At 33.8% G+C, this 17,473-nt stretch overlaps 1 protein-coding gene and 1 pseudogene across 1 annotated transcript; both read right to left on the bottom strand.

Annotated features, from left to right (window-relative positions):
* Positions 1 to 6,094: 6,094 nt before the first annotated feature.
* Positions 6,095 to 8,314, bottom strand: LOC112749329 (uncharacterized). The gene has a single exon (XM_029292662.2). It carries the CDS (start codon positions 8,073 to 8,075, stop codon positions 6,297 to 6,299), a length of 1,779 nt encoding a protein of 592 aa, XP_029148495.1. The 5' UTR covers positions 8,076 to 8,314; the 3' UTR covers positions 6,095 to 6,296.
* A 6,540-nt stretch (positions 8,315 to 14,854) lies between these two features.
* Positions 14,855 to 17,186, bottom strand: LOC112749328 (uncharacterized; annotated as a pseudogene).
* Positions 17,187 to 17,473: the final 287 nt, after the last annotated feature.

Here is a 17,473-nt window from a genome sequence, read left to right as displayed (position 1 = left end):
AATAGATTTTTACACAAAAATTAATATTTTTACATACAAAAACCCAAATTCTTAAACCTTCTTTTAATTGAATTTTTTTAATCTAAATTTTTTTCTTTCTAAATGATACGAGTAACATTTGTAAATAATGAAATCTCTTCCATTGCTTTTGTTCCTTTTTCTTTCTTATCTCTTTTCAGTATTTTCTATAAATAATTTTTCTAATATAAATAATTTTCTTTTTAAATGATACGAGTAAATTTTTCTAATCTCCTTATTTCCATCTCTCTCCTTTTCTCTCCCCCTCCTCTTCTCTCTCTCTCTCTCTTTCTCCCCTTCCCCTCTTTCTCCCCTCCCCTCTCTTTCTCTTCCTCTCTCTCCCCTCTCTCCCATTTCTCTCTCTCCCCCCTCTCTCTCTCTCTTCTTCTCTTCCTTTTCTCTCTCTCTTTCTCTCTCTCCCATTTCTCTCTTTCCTCCTTTCTTTCTTTTCTCTCTCTCCCCCTCCTCTCTCTCTCTCTCTCTCTCTCTCCCCTTCCCCTCTTTCTTTCTCTCTATCCTTCTCTCCCTTTCTCCTCATGCTCTCTATCTCCCCTACCCTCTTTCTCTCTCCCTTCCTCTCCCTCTCTCCTTCTCTCTCCCCTCCTCTATTTTCTCTTTCTCCTTCTCTTTTTCTGTCTCTCTCCCAATCCTCTCTTTCCCCTCTCTTTTTCTCCCTCTTTGTCCTCTTTCTCTTTCTCTCTCTTCTTCTCTATCTCCTATCATTCTTCTCTCTTCTTATCTCTCTCCTTTTTTTTCTTTTTCCTCCTTTATCTTCTCTTCCTCTCTCTCTTCTCTCTCGATTTAGAGAGAAGAGGAGAAAAGAGATAGAAGAGGGATAGAGATTGAGAGAAGCTTGAGAGAAAGAGAAAAGAGAGAGTAAGAAAAGAAAGAGGAGAAGGAGAGAAAAGAAAGAGAGGAAGAAGAGGAGAGAGAGAAAGAAGAAAAGAAAAGAGAGAGGAGCGAGAGAGAGAGAAAGAGAAAAGAGAGAGCGAGAAAGAGAAGGGAGAAAAAGGGGAGAGAGAGAGAGACAGAGGAAGGAGAAGGGAGAAAGGAGAAAGGATAGATATATGGGAGAGAGAGAAGGAGAGGAGAGAGAGAGAGGAGAAGGAGAGATAGAAAAAGGGGAGAGATAATTAGAGAGAGGAAGGGGAGAAGAGAGAGAGAAAGAGAGAGAAGGGAGGGGGAGAAGGAGAGAGATAGAGAGAAAAGGAGAGAAAGAGAGAGGGAGAGAAGGAGAGAGAGAAAGAGGGAAGGGGAGAGAGAGGGAAAGAAGGATAGAGAGATAAGGGAGAGAGAGAGAAAGAAAGACGAGGTGGAGAGAGAGAGAGAGAGTGGGGAGAGAGAGAAAAAGAGGAAGAAAGAGAAAGAGAGAGAGAGAGAGAGGAGAAAGAGGGACAGAGAGAAGCGGAAAGAGAGGGAAAAGAGAGAGAGAATGGGAGAGGAGATAAAGAGGAAAATGAGTGAGAAAGAGGGAGAAGGGAGAGAGAGAGGAGGAAGGAAGGGGGAGAGAGAGAAGGGAGAGAAAGAGGAGAGAGAGAGAGAAGAGAAAGAAGGGAGGGAGAGAGAAAGAGAGAGGAAGGCGAGAGAGAGAGAGAGGAAGGGGGAGAGAGAGAGAAAGTATATAATTTGGTTTTGAAATTAGGTTTTGATTTTAATTTGGTTTTGGTTTTGGTTAACCAGTTAAAAACTGGTTTTTTTTAATTTAGTTTTGGTTAACCAATTCTGAAAAATATGGATATGGTTTTTAAAATTGTTTTATTAAACTGGTTAACCAAAATGTGGTTATGGTTTTTTAACCGGTTAACCACAATTTGGTTTTTTTATGAACACCCCTACAAATGGTTAGAATGGGAAAGGAGCCTGATGTTGTCACCTATAACTCAATGATTGCTGGTTTTTGTTTCCAAAGTCAAATGGAGGAGGGCATGAAAGTATTTGATTTGATGGTTCACAAGGGATGCCTACCGAACAGCAACACTTATACTTCATTAATCCATGGGTGGTGCAAGATCAAAAGGATTAATAAGGCTATTTATCTCTTGGATGAAATGGTCAATAAAGGTATACATCTGAATGTTGTGACTTGGAAGTCCATTTGACCAAGTATGGCTCTAGCACTTGAAATCTTTCCCTCTTTACAAAGAGCATCCATTAAAATAGTAAAAGTATGCGTATCCGGCATAATTCCCTTTCGTTTTCTCTCGCTCAGTAAAGACGCAGCCTCCTGCCATCTGCTGAAAGTACAGAGTCCTTGAATCAAGCGATTGTAAGTGATGGTATCGGGTTGAAGACCTTTTGTTGTCATTTCCGAGAATAGACTCAAAGCCTCCGATACCATCCCATCCTTGCAAAGACTATCCACAATTGTGGTATAACCGGCAACAGTAACCCTTGCTTTGCAGTTTCTTGTTTCCGTCTTCCTTAGAATGGCAATGGCAGCAGGGGTGTCGCCCATCTTGCACAATCCATTTATAACTGCTCCAATCGTGTGGCCGTCGGGTTGATATCCCAAGTAATCCATGTGGTCAACAAACAAAATAGCATAATCCACATTGCCTTCAATACAAAGACCATTAACAATGGTGTTAAATGTGACCACATCGGGCTCCAAGCCGATTTTGAACATCGTCCCAACCACAGAGAAGGCAAAGGGAGTGTGATTCAAACGGCACAGACAATTGACAACAATACTGAGTGTATAGATATTAGATTTGAGTCCTAAGGAGAACAAGTGTTTGATTAACGAAATGGCAGCAGTGTAATGCTTCATCTTAACAATAGAGCTAAACAATAAGGTAAAGTCCCTCGCAGATGGCAAAGGGTTCATGGAAACCATCTTGTGAAAGAGATGCAAAGCTGAATCAAGGTTTTGGAGATTCCTAATAGAATATAGGAGAAGGGGTCTGTCCTTGATGGCATCAATATCAGTGGTATAAGAGAGAGTAATGGGAATAAGGTAGGGTTTGGGATGAGAAAGATTACCAAATTGAGATTCAGATTGCTGCCGAAAGAGCGCAGAGAAGCTTTTGTTGATGAACGCAACATCATTGATGAGTGAAGAACGCAGCAGCTACTCTCGCCGGAAGGGTATGAAATTCATGGCATTGAAGGTGGTGATATGGATGGGGATTGCGGCAGTGATAGTGGCTGGTGAAAACTCGGTCTTCACAAAGTATTAATTAACTAAAGAAAAGTATAGGGTGCCAATAGATTGTCTGCCAACTTATTGTCAATAATAATTAATTATTATATTTTAATATATGTATAAAGAGACACATCCAAAAAATACATTTATAAAGACACTTCTATTAGAAACAGTCATAAAAAAAATATTTTTATTAGACACATCCACAAAGACACTTCCATTAAACACATTTATAAACAAGAGTTGGCAGAAGTTGGCAGAAATGCTGTTGGTAACCTAGCGGGATTGATTAACTAATTGCTGTAGGTATCTTCTCAAAATTAGAAACAGATAACATGTAATCAAGTTGGCCTAACACCAAAAAATATTCAATACCATTAAATAAAACGTGAAATACACGCGCCCAACACACACGAAATCGCTCTTGCCCAACCCTCCTTCTCCCCACGCTCCTTCTTCTTCTCCTACACTTCTTCTTCTTCTTCCTCTTTTCATGATCATTTCCGCACGGAGCGTCTTCTTCTTCGTCTTCTTCTTCGGGTTCCTCCTTCTCCTCCTTCTCCTCCTTTTTCACGTTCCTTCTTCTTCACGTGTTTTCTCCTTATCGTCATTCTTTTGTTGTTGTTGCTGCTGTATTTTTTTGTCTTTTCCTCCTTCTCTCTCTGGTGAAGAAGCAGTAGAAGGTGAGGAAGAAGAGTTTTGAATATTACAGAATGAACCGAACGCAGTACTCATGGCGAACCGAACATAGTACTCATGGTGAACCGAATACAATACAATTGTATAGTATTGAGTGAACGAAACATAATCCATTATATAAAATCAAATTTAAATAGCTTTCTGCAGAATGAACCGAACACAATACTCATGGTGAAACTGAGTGAACAAAACATAATCCATTAAATCAAATTCAAATAACTCTGCCTATAATTTACATATTATCAATTCAATTCAATTCAATTCAGTACACCTCCGTCCATTTAATTCAATTCAAATTAGCAATTACATTGTATTCAATTCGATTCAAAATTGAATAATCTAAACTTTATCAGTTTGATTCGTTTCAGAAGAGTAATCCAAATCGCTCTCCTGATTTGAAGTTGAGTCATTTATTGTTTCGATTCAGAAGTGCAGATCGAAGAAGAAAACGAAGAAGAATAGGAAGAAGATAAATGCAACCAGATCGAAATAAGAAAACGAGAAGATGAACGCGACCAGAGAGCGACGAAGGCAATGCAGATCAATAAGGAAGTACGCGAGCTGATCAATAAGAAGAAGGAGGAGGAGGAGGATGTTTACGTTGCAATAGAAAGTTTACGTTGAGCAAAACTTTAGGTCGCAGCACGTCATATGTAGCGCGTGTATGACAAACGAGTGAGGGATGGGAGACACGCATGTAGAGGAAATTACTTGGTTAACAACCATGTAAAAAATACATGGATGCAGAGCTTTTCCGAATTAGAAATTAGCTATGAAGAGTGGTCATAGGGGATGGCAATGCCGCCGGAAGGGCGGGTGTTTGTCTCTGATTACGTTCTGTTCTATGATAATTGGTATTGAATTTATTTTATTTTCATCCGTAATTAGTAAAAAATTAAATTTTAATTCATTTTTGCGGGTATTTATTTCATTTCTATTTTATCCGCTTCTATAATTATTAAAATCCAATAAATAAAATTAAATTTTAAAATTTATATAAAACATAACATAAATTAAAATATAAATATAATATAATATTATTAATTATTATATATTAAAAATATATATATTTATTGGGGTGGGTTTAACTTAAACCCGACTCCATCTCTGATCCGCACAAGAACCCACCACGTTAAAAATCAGCTCCGGTATGAGGGCGGATAATTATCCGTCTCAAACAGATTCGGGTAGTGTTGCCACCTTTAAGAAGGACACTTTTTTGAGTTGTTGTATTCGAGTGTCAGACACATTTCGAACACAACACACTCATTGATATTCGTCTGATATGTGTGTCTTCTGTGTCCAATTATATCTTAATAAAAAATAAAAATTTTTCTCTAAACACTCTTAGATATACCTAAATACCATTACGTGATAACGTGTCTAGCCTTATTCTTAATATATATTCTTGAAATGAGTTCAGAAATAGTATATATTATTAATTATTAAAACAAAATTATTTTAAATACTTTATATAATTAAAAAATTAATTTATATTTTAATATGAATAAAATATCAAAATACCATTACAATTTATTTAATAAATACTCCTATATCTTATAAGAATTTTAAATTTACGTGTCTGCGTATCCTGTGTCATGTCGTATCCCGTATCTGTATACATCGTAAAAAATTAGTTATTAATTAATTGTTGTTTATAAAAATTACGAATTTGGTATTTGATGGAAAAATTTTATTATATTAATGTAAACAAATTGTGAATTTTTTTTTGGTGAACAAACAAATTGTGAATTTAATTAAATATAAAGTAATTTTAAATTATTTAATATAATATTTTCACATAAAATTATTTAATCTAATTTTAAAAATATATTACTAAATACTATATTATATACAAATATTCTTAAAAATTCCCATGAATGAAGCTTAAAACGAAGTAGATGACTAGAATTCCGTAATGCATAACTTTCTTATTCTGCTGTGGCCAATTTGAAAAAAAAAGCAGCATGGAAGTATCAGTTTCTACACTAGAACATCAATCTTAAGAACGAGCAGCCTTCTTCATGACTTAAGAAAGTAGAGGAACGTATGATACTTTTGATGGAAAACCACTTTGATCAGTCCAAGTTATGTAGTTTTAGTACAGAGAGTTTTATTTCTTATAGAACATTTTGTTATTACATTGCATAGTGAAAATGGCATGACAAATTTCTTGTATGAAGCATTAGTATGAAGGCTGAAAGAGAACAAGATAAAATGTTACTATTTAAGTGTAGAATTAGATGACAAATACAATTTTAAATGAATCTTTAAACTTTAATGTGCTAATTTTAGTTCTTGCCATACAATTTTGTAAGCATTTAGTACAGAGCAATCAGGACACACTGCTAGAAGATTTTTTTTTTCTTTCAATGACTTTTCTTTTTTTGAAAAATGTATAATTTTAAAGAACTAAGAGGTTATATTGATATGTTCAAACAATTTTCCGCACAAGTTCTTGAAAAGCATTCTCTCCTTTGTGCGTAGAGAGGTAATCTACAAGCAATTCCATGGTTCTAGCATCTGCTGCATAACCTTTTTCTTTCATAATCCGAAGATATTTTACTGACTTCGAAACATCATTTCTTCTCAGTAATCCTTGAACCAATACATTATATGTGCAGGAATTAGGCAAGCAGCCATCCACTTCCATATGCATCAGTAACTCTTCAGCATCAATCAGAAGTCCTTCCCTACATAGACCTTGGATCATGATTGTATATGTATATAGATCAGGTTTCAAGCCTTTTGCTGGCAGACAAGAGAAGAGTTCTCGTGCATCATTTAGTTTTCCAGCATGGCACATCCCACAGAGCACCACATTGTAAGTTTCAATATCAAGATCCAAATTATTCTTCTCCATTTCACTAAATAATGATATTGCATCAGAAAACAAATGACATTTGAATAGGCCATCCAATATTATGGCACAGCTCGATAGATCAGGATATTGACCAAATTTGTGCATTGTAAAAAACAATTCTTTAGCAGCTAACGGTTTACCCACTTTGCAAAATCCATGGATAAGAGTATTCCAAGTCACAACATTCAGATTTAAACCTTTATGGACCATTTCATCCAATAGATAAATAGCCTTATCAATGCTTTTGATCTTGCACCACCCATGGATTAATGAAGTATAAGTGCAGACGTTTGGTACGCATCCCTTGTGAACCATCAAATCAAATACTTTCATGGCCTCCTCCATTTGACTTTGGAAACAAAAACCAGCAATCATTGAGTTATAGGTGACAACATCAGGCTCCTCTCCCATTCGAACCATTTGACCAAGTATGGCTCTAGCACTTGAAATCTTTCCCTCTTTACAAAGAGCATCCACTAAAATATTAAAAGTATGCGTATCCGGCATAATTCCCTTTTGTTTCCTCTCGCTGAGTAAAGACGCAGCCTCCTGCCATCTGCTGAAAGTACAGAGTCCTTGAATCAAGCGATTGTAAGTGATAGTATCGGGTTGAAGACCTTTTGTTGTCATTTCCGAGAATAGACTCAAAGCCTCGGATACCATCCCATCCTTGCAAAGACTATCCACAATTGTGGTATAACTGGCAACAGTAACCCTTGCTTTGCAGTTTCTTGTTTCCGTCTTCCTTAGAATGGCAATGGCAGCAGGGGTGTCGCCCATCTTGCACAATCCATTTATAATTGCTCCAATCGTGTGGCCGTCGGGTTGATATCCCATGTTATCCATGTGGTCAACAAACAAAATAGCATAATCCACATTGCCTTCAATACAAAGACCATTAACAATGGTGCTAAATGTGACCACATTGGGCTCCAAGCCGATTTTGAACATCGTCCCCACCACAGAGAAGGCAAAGGGAGTGTGATTCAAACGGCACAGACAATTGACAACAATACTGAGTGTATAGATATTAGATTTGAGTCGTAAGGAGAACAAGTGTTTGATTAACGAGATGGCAGCTGTGTAATGCTTCATCTTAACAATGGAGCTAAACAATAAGTTAAAGTCCTTCACAGATGGCAAAGGGTTCATGGAAACCATCTTGTGAAAGAGATGCAAAGCAGAGTCAAGGTTTTGGAGATTCCTAATAGATTTTACGAGATGATATCTGTCCTTGATGACATCAGTATCAGTGGGAAAAAGGAAGGGTTTGGGATGAGAAAGAGTACCAAATTGAGATTGCTGCCGAAAGAAGCGCAGAGACGCTTTTGTTGATGAACGCAACATCATTGATGAGTGAGCACAGCAGCTACGCTCGCCGCAAGGGTATGAAATTCATGGCGATGAAGGTGGTGATATCTGATATGGATGGGGATTGCGGCAGTGATCGGTGAAGAGTAATGGTTCAAACGGGAACCGACAATAAAAACGATCCGGTCCGATGCCAAAACTGCAAATCTGAAAACCGCTGACGGCCGGTTCTTTAAAAACGACGCAATTTTGCTTTTTTTTTTTTTCTTTTTTTAAAAAAAAGGAAAACCCCTTACGCGTGACACACCACACACCACACACCACACACCACCTTCCCCCGAACTCACCCCTCCTTCGTGAAAGCAAAGAATGCAAAGCTTGTAGTTATTAGAACTGAACTAATAATCGATGAGTTATTAGTTAAATTACTAAAATCGATTTTACATAAATAAAAAATAAAAAATAATTTAAAATATAAAATTAAAATTTAAAAAATATATATATCTTTATCAATATTTTAAAAATAATTAAATTTTAACAAATTATAATAAATAAGTTATAACATAATTATTATTAAATAAATATATAAAATTTTAGTATTTTATTATAATTAAAGTTTTTTAATTTTATTTTTTTATTAAAATAAATATTTTTATTTTAATAATCAATTAATTAATTTATATTTATTATATTATTATTTATTATATATTTTTGTTGAAAAAAATATTAATAAATATTATATAATTATAAAAAATAATTATATTATAATTAATAAAAATATTTGATATTTTTTATTATACATATTTAATTACATTTATATTAATAATTATGAATAATAAAACATATAATTAATTTACATATAAGTGAGTATAAATTTAAAATAATAATTAAAAAAATTATTGTACATTTTTATTATATAATTAATAATTAGCATTTAAAATAATAAAGAACAAAAACAATATAGTTTTGCGGCAAAGAGAATATGTAAGCACAAAGAAGATTCATATTTGAACCATATTTTAGAATTTTTTTTGAAATAATTCGATTGAACCAACTTATTACTGATTATTACTGGTTTTGGATGGTTTTCACCAGTTTTATTCGTTTCTTACTGACTTCGACCGGTTCTAAACTTTTAACAGTTTGAGAATTAGACCGGATTGATTAGGATTTTGATTTGCCGATTTTTTGGTCGGACTGATTCGGTCCAATTCTTATAACTATGCAAAGACCTTATTCTCTCTGAAGTTTGAAGAAACAAAACCTAAACCAAACCCTAGCTTTTTCTGCTCGGTTCCGCCATCCGTGGTTGTCGGCGGCTCTCAGCTTCCTCATTCCACCTGTCTCAAACTCGGACTTTGTTCTAGCTCGGCACGTTGTCCATCCATTGGTGGCTTCTCTATTCGAGGCTTCGAGCTGGTTGCTGTCATCTCGTCGCTCGCTGTCGTCTCTTTGTCGTCCTGCTCTCCGTCGAAGGTTAGTGGCACTTACACACATTTTCACTTTTTCCATTTTTGCCCTGTTGATCTGTTTTGAATGCTCTGTTGATCGTTGATTTTGTGTTGTTGAAATTACTGCTAAAATTAGATTTGTTATGTTGGTGCTGCTGTTTTAGTGTTATTTTAATTTTTGAATCTACTGTTTTAGTGTTTTTGAATTTTTGTTGATAGATTTATTGAATTTAAGGTTTATGGTGATTATTTATTGTTGCTAATTGTTCTTAATTTCTGGCTCTTATTAGTCTGTTGTGTTGTTGGTACTGGTATTTTTGATCGGGTTTATGGGTTTATGAGAGCTGTTGTTTTTCTCTGTAAATTTGGATGCTGGTTTTGAGTTTGGGTTTCTGTTACTAAAAGTTTGTTTGGAGTTAAAGTGATTGACAATGTTGCACATCAATTTGTATTGTCTTTACCTTATTTCAATTAATTGTTCAACTTTGAATGAATGTTTTGAGTTGTAAATTATGAATTTATGATGTTTCTAAGTGTGTCTTCACATTGGTTTATTCACAGACATTATTTTTTGCGTGAGAATGAAGCTTGGAATAATGAAATGTCGTTTGCTGTGTCGTTGTTTTGTTAGATTATGAATATTCGCTGCGTGGATTGCGGTGAGAAGTATTGAGAGGGAGATAGTCAAGCATGAAGTTCACCTCCGATCAGCAGAAAACTTCGATATTTGTGTTTTAAGAATGGTGGGATTTATATAAAGCTTGGGTAGCATCTTGGGCAGTTGGTATACTTCCTTTGCCTCTCCTTTTTATTTGAATAGAAAAAAAGATATGGTGATAGCTGACTTTACAAATTGCAATCATCCTCAGTGATGCACAAAAAAAAATACTCTATTTCTTCTTTTATATGTTTATTTATGAAGAGGAGTACTTGGTTCCTCAAGAGTATGTTATAACATTGAGAGAATCTATGCTAAATAGATGTCCAGTTTCTTTATACGAGTAAATATGTAAAGTATTCAAGAGGAGCTTGGAAACACACCAAAAAATGTATAAATATGAGTTTCCATCTTGCACAATCCATTTATAATTGCTCCGTTCTTGTGGCCGTTGGGTTGATATCCCATGTAATCCATGTGGTCAAGAAACCAAGTAGCATAATCCACAGTGCCTTCAATACAAAGACCATTAACAATGCTGTTAAATGGAGTTAAACTCCAAAATGGTTCCTGAAATTGACGTTATGCACTAAAATCGTCCCTGAAATTCCAATTGCACTAATTACGTCCCTGAGATTGAAAAAAATACACCATATTAGTCCCTGATCCATTTTTCATTAACGACGTGATGACATGACATGATGACGTGGACTATAAGTGACACGTGTCACTTCATGATTTAGCCACGTGTAATGGTATGATGATGTGGTGACCAGTGACACGTGGCATGCTGATGTGGATGGTTGTGCTACGTGTCACAATGTTATTTGGCCACGTGTCCGTCTGTGCTATGTGTCGCAACAGTATTCGTCCACGTGTCATCCATTATGTCATCATTCTATATGCACTAAATTAGTCCCTGACTTTGCATTAAGTGACTCATTTTAGTCCCTGAAATTAAATGTCGTGCACCAAACTAGTCCCTTCACCAGTTTTTTCTCATTTTTTTTATTCAAAATTCTCAATATTTTTTAATGCATTAATTTCAATTCTATTTTTTCACATGTTCTTCAAATAAAAGCGTTTTTATAAAATATTTTTCCTCTTGCGAATACCCTAACCGCCGATTTGGAGTTGACGTGAAGGTTTTTCAAGCACCTTCACTACCATCTCCGACCTCTTTCAGTACTTTTATAAAATATTTTTTTTCTTGCGGATACCCCTAATAACCGCCGTCTTGGAGTTGACGTGAAGGCATTTCAAGCTTCCCTCATTACCATCTCCGGCCTCTTTCGTCTAAATTGCAGAAGTCAAAGATGGTAGTAAGGGTGCTTGAAGTGCCTTCAATCTAACTCATTTACACATAACGAAAACGTGTATTTCATAAGAAAAAAAATGTTTATTTTAATTATTAATTTCTTGTTAAAAATATGTTTTTTTATGAAAAAAATGTGTCTAATTAATCATATAATTATTTTTTTATAATAACATACTTATATATTACAAAATTTACTAATGTTAAATTATTAAAAAAATTATATAATTAAAACAAAAATCTTAAAAATTTTTATGAAAGCACTTGTATTTAAACGATATATGAAAAAATAGAATTGAATATCCAAGATATTAAAATTTTAAATTTAAAAAAAATGAGAAAAAATTGGTGAATGGACTAGTTTGGTGCACGACATTCAATTCCAGGGATTAAAATGAGTCACTTAATGCAAAGTGAGGGACTAATTTGGTGCATATAGAGTGACGATATAATGGATGACACGTGGACAAATACTGTTGCGACACGTGACACAAACGAACACATGGCCAAATAACATTGTGACACGTGGCACAACCATTCACGTCAGCATGCCACGTGTCACTGATCACCACATCATTATACCATTACATGTGGCCAAATCATGAAGTGACATGTGTCACTTACAGTCCACGTCATCATACCATGTCATCACGTCGCTAATGGAAAATGGGTCAGGGACTAATATGGTGCATTTTTTTCAATCTCAGGGACGTAATTGATGCAATTAGAATCTCAGGAACGATTTTAGTGCATAACGCTAATCTCAGGAACCATTTTGGGGTTTAACTCCTGTTAAATGTGACTACATCGGCTCCAAGCCAATTTTGAACATCATCCCTACCACAGAGAAGGCAAAGGGAGTGTGATTCAGACGGCACAGACAATTGACAACAATATTGAGTGTATAGATATCAAATTTGAGTCGTAAGGAGAACAAGTGTTTGATTAACGAAATGTTGAGTGTATAGATATCAGAGAAGCTTTTGTTGATGAACGCAACATGATTGATGAGTGAAGAATGCAGCAACCACACTCGCCGCAAGGGTATGAAATTCATTCGAGTCTTGTGAGCATAGCTTGACAGCCACCACTGAATCCACTTCAATCTTCACATTTGCAGAGCCTAGATTGTGTATCAGATCCAAGCCGAGAAGAACATCCTATGATCTTATAGGCTACGTTTGTTTATAGAGATAGGGACACGAAAACATAAAATCATGTTTGTCAGAGGAGATATGAACAGAGACAATGTATTCAGAAACACTGAATTAATGTATTTTGTATTCATCCTGACAGAAAGGACACGAAAATATTGACAAAGAACATAACTTATTTTTTTATTATTATTCTTATTAATTTTTTATAATTATATTTTTTATCTCAAATTTTTTAATAAAAAAAATAAAAATAAATTAAATTTTTATAATTTGTTCTAATTTATTACTAAACAGGATAAATCTATTCTTTATATTTTATTCTCAATGCTTATTTTATCTTGTTCTTAGAAACAAACGCAACCATACATCCGCAAAACTCACAGCAATATCTTAGGTTAGCACTAAATCTTCTCCCTTTTTTGTTGACCGAACCATTCGAATTGAATTTTTATGAAGCATGAATCAGAGAATACCACATCGAATAGGAATTTTCTCAAAGGTCCCAACTTTTTTTTTACTCGAGCAAATTCAGATCCGGCTAAGCGCTTGGCCGAAAAAGATTTTTTTAAATAATATTTTTTTTAAATTTTTTTATAAAAATACAAATAATTTTATGTTTGGATATTTTATACAAATTTTTTTTTATTTATTAATTATGTTTAAATAAAATAAGATAAAAATACTTTTTTATTGTCAATGAGTTATAGTTTAAATGACATAATCTCTTCATACTCAATTAAGAGGTTGCGGGTTCGAGTTTCTTATCTTTGATAAAAAAAAAAGTATTTTTTTGTTTTTTTTTTTGTAACTTTTTAACTTTTTGGTGACATTTTTTGTTTATTTATTATATGAAAATATTTTTTTTTAAAAAAAATCTTTTAAAAAAAGATATAAATTATAATTTTTAAAAAAAATAATTTTTTTAGTGTTTTTACTTTTATTATTAAAAATTTATTAAACATAATAAAAAATTAAAAAAAATTATTAAAAAAATTCTCTTTTTTATTATTTAATGGTGTCCGAACAAATTCTAAATCTTGTTTCCATCAACAAAGAGTACTCATAATTCTAGCAAAGAGAAGAGTCCACGACACCGCTTTTAAAAGGGATTAGGAGGTCAAAATCTCCATCAACAAATGAAAGAGAGGTTTATGGAACAAGTCTAAGCTAAATTTAGTCTAAGAGGTTACTTAAAATATTATTTAAATCGAGAATATTATAATTTGAATTAAATTTTAAATAATTATTTTATTGTATCAATTATATTTTTATAGGAACATAAATATTGTGAAATCATTATATAATTTCATAATATATTTAATATGTGCTTAAAAAGTAATCTTTGTTAACATGTTTGTATTTATTTTAAACTATATTTAAATGAATAAATTAATTGCGTGATACCATAATTGATATATTATACTCTTTTAATTTTTGAACTTTTAGTTGTTACAAATATAAATACAATTTTATTTCTCTTTTTAGTATTATTTTGATATTTTTATGTATATATGAATAACAATATATTGTTTTTAATATTTTTAATATCCCCTGAAAAGCTCTTTTGCAAAGAAAATATATTCTTGCAATTAGAAGAAAACTACAAAATAACATTAGCATAAATAAGTGGTTACATTTATTATTTGTTTTACAAATGGAAACAAAGTAGTTATTATGCCTAATTGAACTTGGCCAAATATTTATGTTCAAGAAATATTAAAAATTAGATTAAAACTTGGGTAGCACAAAAACATATGATATCAATGAGAATACTTTTTTGTGTCTGTTTGTGTGTTTTTTAGACAAAAATATTTTTTTTAGTGTTCAAATTTAAATCGATTTAAATTAAATCACTCATCTAATTTAATCCAAACAAAAAACTGAAACTGCATTAATTTAGATTTGATTTTATTCTATTTTTGCAAAACGTAAGAAATGGATTGAAATTCAGATCAACTTTTCAAAATGGATCTAATCAATCCAAATCGCACAATATACTATAATATTATTATTTTATTATTATATTTACAATTTTATTTATAATATGTTGGTTTTGTTATATATTATTATTATTATTATTATTATTATTATTATTATTTGATGTCCAAAATGAGATTTATTTTAGTAGATGACTAGAATTGCATAACCTTTCTCAAGAAGGAGATTCTTACTGGGTCTAATTTGAAAACAAAAAGCAGCATGGAAGTATCAATTTCTACACAACATCAAATTCTCAATTCAAATAAAGAACTAAGAGGTTATATTGATATATTTAAACAATTTTAGGTTATCTTGATATATTCAAACAATTTTCTGCACAAATTTTTGAAAATGATTCTCTCCTTTGTGCGTAGAGAGGCAACCTACAAGCAATTCCATGGTTCTAGCATCTGCTGCAAAACCTTTGTCTTTCATAATCTGGAAATATTTTATTGACTTCAGAACAGCATTTCTTCGTAGTAATCCTTGGATGATTTCTTCGTAGTAATCCTTGGATGAAGACGTTATATGTGCAGCTATCTGGCAAGCAGTCATGCTCTTCCATGTTCATCAGCATCTCTTCAGCATCAATCAGGAGTCCTTCCCCACATAGACCTTGGATCATTATTGTATAAGTATATACATCAGGTTTCAAGACTTTTGCTGGCAGACAAGAGAAGAGTTCTAGTGCATCATTTAGTTTTCCGGCATGGCACATCCCACGGAGCACCACACTGTAAGTTACAATATTAAGATCCAAATTATTCTTCTCCATTTCTCTCAATAATGATATTGCATCAGAAAACAAATGACATTTGAATAGGCCATCCAATATAATGGCACAGCTGAATAGATTAGGATATTGACCAAATTTGTGCATTGTAAAAAACAATTCTTTAGCAGTTAATGGTTTACCCACTTTGCAAAATCCATAGATAAGAGTATTCCAAGTCACAACGTCCAGATTTAAACCATTATTGATCATTTCATCCAAGAGATAAATAGCCTTATAAATCCTTTTGATCTTGCACCATCCATGGATTAATGAAGTATAAGTGTTGACGTCTGGTAGGCATCCCTTGTGTACCATCAAATCAAATACTTTCATGGCCTCCTCCATTTGATTTTGGGAACAATAACCAGCAATCATTGAGTTATAGGTGACAACAGTAGGCTCCTCTCCCATTCGAACCATTTGACCGAGTATGGCTCTAGCACTTGAAATCTTTCCCTGCATCCATTAAAATATTAAAAGTATGCGTATCCGGCATAATTCCCTTTTGTTTCCTCTCGCTCAGTAAAGACGCAGCCTCCTGCCATATGCTGAAAGTACATAGTCCATGAATCAAGCAATTGTAAGTGATAGTATCGGGTTGAAGACCTTTCGTTGTCATTTCGGAGAATAGACTCAAAGCCTCAGATAGCAGCCCATCCTTGCAAAGACTATCCACAATTGCGGTATAACCCGCAACATCAACACTTTGTTTGCACTTTCCTGTTTCCGTGTTCCTTAGAATGGCAATGGCAGCAGGGATGTTGCCCATCTTGCACAATCCATTTATAATTGCTCCAAATGTGTGGCCGTTGGGTTGATATCCCAAGTTATCCATGTGATCAACAAACCAAATAGCATAAACCACATTGCCTTCAATACAAAGACCATTAACAATGGTGTTAAATGTGACCACATCGGGCTCCAACCCGAATTTGAACATCATCCCCACCGCAGAGAAAGCAAAGGGAGTGTGATTCAAACGGCACAGACAATTGACAACAATATTGAGTATATAGATATCAGATTTGAGTCCTAAGGAGAACAAGTATTTGATTACCGAAATGGCAGCTGTGTAATGCTTCATCTTAACAATAGAGCTAAACAAAAAGGTAAAGTCCTTCACAGATGGCAAAGGGTTCATGGAAACCATCTTGTGAAAGAGATGCAAAGCAGAGTCAAGGTTTTGGAGATTCCTAATAGAATATAGGAGATGGTGTCTGTCCTTGATGGCATCAATATCAGTGGTATAAGAGAGAGTAATGGGAAAAAGGAAAGGTTTGGGATGAGAAAGAGTACGAAATTGAGATTCAGATTGCTGCCGAAAGAAGCGCAGAGAAGCTTTTGTTGATGAACGCAACATCATTGATGAGTGAAGAACGCAGTGCGAAGAACACCCTAGAGTTCCGCAAAACTCACATAAGAATATTCTAGGTTAGCACTAAAACATGTAATAAATCTTCTCCCTTCTTTGTTGACTGAACCATCCGAATTCAATTTTTATGAAGGGATGAATCAGAAAATACCATCGGATAAGCATTTTCGAAAAGATCCCAACTTTTTTTTTACTCGAACAAATTTAGGGATTTTCTCTTCTTAAAGAGTCTTATTTCTTTCTAACATAAAACTTGTTTTCCATACCCAGAGAGTACTCATAATACTAGCAAAGAGAAAAAAACTATAATACCTCTTTTAAGAGGGATTAGGATGACAAAATCTCCATTAACCAGTGAGAAGAGAGATTTATAGAAGAAGTCTAAGCCAAATTTAGTGTCAATGCTCTTCCTCCTTTGGGTGGCAAAAAGGGGTGGGAGTGGAGTGGGCTATTGATGGGTTTGTAATTTGGCTCGTTTTAGGTGGATTTTTGTCAGTCATAAAAAAAAAAATCATATTTCTTAACTTTAATTTGCCAGATACAATTTTTTTTTTTATTTAAAGCAAGTTCTTCACACCCTGACAAAGTCTATAAAAATTATAGAGTTCATCTTACTCCGACGAACTCTTTTTAAAATTTTTTTTTAATTTCACATTTTTAATCTATTATTATCATCTCCAAATAGTATATAGATCTATAAATAGTATATAGGAGTACACAAAAATATAC

This window comes from Arachis hypogaea, chromosome 15 (assembly GCF_003086295.3).
Source record: "Arachis hypogaea cultivar Tifrunner chromosome 15, arahy.Tifrunner.gnm2.J5K5, whole genome shotgun sequence".
Taxonomy (NCBI): domain Eukaryota; kingdom Viridiplantae; phylum Streptophyta; class Magnoliopsida; order Fabales; family Fabaceae; genus Arachis; species Arachis hypogaea.
Note: the sequence above shows the minus strand (reverse complement) of the source record. Positions and strands in the feature narration are given on the sequence as shown.

What these genes read in the sequence shown, in the direction of transcription:
- LOC112749329 (XM_029292662.2), bottom strand. Translation starts at nt 8,075, where the DNA reads ATGATGTTGCGTTCATCAACAAAAGCGTCTCTGCGCTTCTTTCGGCAG.